The sequence below is a fragment of the Micromys minutus genome, assembly GCF_963924665.1.
Source record: "Micromys minutus genome assembly, chromosome: 12".
Classification (NCBI taxonomy): domain Eukaryota; kingdom Metazoa; phylum Chordata; class Mammalia; order Rodentia; family Muridae; genus Micromys; species Micromys minutus.
Window position 1 is genome coordinate 25,298,304 of NC_137981.1, and position 2,055 is coordinate 25,300,358.

A 2,055-nucleotide genomic window follows, 5' to 3' on the forward strand; every position below is an offset into this window, starting at 1 on the left:
ATCATAAATACCCAGATTCAAGCCCGGAACTCATCACTCTTCTAAGAAGCTTTTGGGTTTTCTTTGTTTTGTCGAGGGGTAATATATTTGTAGGTGCTAAGTACACTCAAGCTAAGCTTTAAGCACTCATTGCTATCAAGACTCTGCTCCTCTCAGGTTCTGTTAGTGAACTGTAATAGTGGGAAACACATGCACACACACAATCTATATCTTTTTATGTTCCTATATCTTTTTTTTTTATCAGAAAGTTTAATTATCATTCAGAAAAAAAATTGAGTGGAAAACTTTCTCTGAAAAAATATATTGACTCTGGGTTGCAGTTATTACAAAGGTCAAGACTGCCTGTAAGTTAAATTACCTTACTTTCTCATCCAAGAATGGCAGAAAGTCCCATTTCCAGTCTGATTATAAAGGTACATGTGGCCCAAAGTGGCTGAGAATAAATACAAAACAAGACGGGCAAAGAGCAGGAAAGCTGGGGCATACAATAGGCTCCAGGAGAGGGATGGCGGAAATACCCCAACGGCGACAGGGAGCACGTGGCTGGACATCGCAGCTCCTCAGTCATCTTTGTCTTTTGCTCCGTGCTTGAGGATGGGTGTGAACTCGATGTAGTTGAAATTCCCCTTTTTGTCGATGGGGGCCTCCCTGTACAGCTCATCCACTTCCTCGTCTGTGAAGCAGTGGCCCATGGTGGTCAGCAGCTCCCTCCGGTAGTCCTCCTGGATGGTGCCGATCGCTTCCTCATCAAAGCAAGCGAAGGCATTTCTGATGACGTCCTCAGGGTCGGTGCCGTTCAACTTTTCTCCAAACATGGTGAAGAACATGGTGAAATTGATGGGGCCCGGGGCCTCATTCATGATGGCGTCCAGGTATTCATCAGTTGGATTTTTTCCCATTGAAGCCAGCATGTCGTGTAGGTCCTCCTTGTCAATGAAGTCATCCAGGTTCTGGTCGATCATGTTGAAGGCCTCTTTGAACTCCTGGATCTGGGACTGGTCAAATATGGCGAACACATTGGAGGTTGCGCACTGAGGGCGTTTCTTGGTGGTCTTGGTCTTTGCCCTTTTGCTTGGCATGGTGGCGGTTAAATCCTGCCCAGGGGCGCTCCCCAGCCACGGCTCCCGACGGCCCCCCCCCCGTTCCTATATTTTATAAACAATGAGTTTATACCTCTATCACAAGGATTGTTATTTTTCTCCTTTTGAGAAACGTGGCTTAAATTCTTCCTTCTTCCTCTTCTCCTCTTGCTCTTCTTTTTCTTCTTGTATATCATTTGGTGTGTTCTGGAAATTGAACACTGGGCATTGACCATACTAAGCACCTGTTCGACCACTCAGATACATCTCCAATCCCCAGTTATTCATCTTTTGTTTTGTTTCAGTTTGTGTGTTATCTGTGGTGGGGTAGTGCATATGTACCTGTGTGCCTGTGTGCCTGTGCCTGTGTGCCTGTGCCTGTGTGCCTGTGTCCCTGTGTCCCTGTGTGCCTGTGTCCCTGTGTGACTGTGTCCCTGTGTGACTGTGTCCCTGTGTGCCTGTGTCCCTGTGTGCCTGTGTGCCTGTGTCCCTGTACCTGTGCCTGTAGACAACAGGTGACAGCCTTAGGTGTTATCCAATAGGAGCCTACCATCTTCTTTTTGAGACAGGGTCTCTCATTGTCATTGGTCTGAAGCTCATTTGCCAAGTTGACTAGGCTGAAGCCCAGAGACATTCCTCCCATTTCTCCAGGACTGGCATTATAAACTGTGCCTAGCTTTTTTTTTTAAGCTCGGCTTCTTCCTTCCAAGGCAAGCACTTCACTAATTAAGCTATTATCCGCCACTCCATCAAAGCGGTTCTTCGTCTATTTCCTCATGAATCCAGTCCCCTGTGAACAATCCATCACCCGGCACCGCTGTCGACCTGGCTGGCGAGAGCTTAGATGCCCTCATCAAAGACAGCAGGGATCCAGATCCCCTGTCTGTCTGCCTGTCCCACATGGGTGTCTTCCTCATTATCCTGGACCCTGAAATCCCACACTGGGCCAGCTCTCCATGTGATGCACTCTGCAGCG

General features: G+C 47.6%; 1 protein-coding gene across 1 annotated transcript; it reads right to left on the minus strand.

Annotated features, from left to right (window-relative positions):
* Nucleotides 1-534: 534 nt before the first annotated feature.
* LOC308427940 (myosin regulatory light chain RLC-A-like) lies at nt 535-1,089 on the minus strand. Its single transcript, XM_080926218.1, has one exon. The coding sequence runs from the start codon at nt 1,077-1,079 to the stop codon at nt 561-563; it is 519 nt and encodes a 172-aa protein (XP_080782344.1). The 5' UTR covers nt 1,080-1,089; the 3' UTR covers nt 535-560.
* Nucleotides 1,090-2,055: the final 966 nt, after the last annotated feature.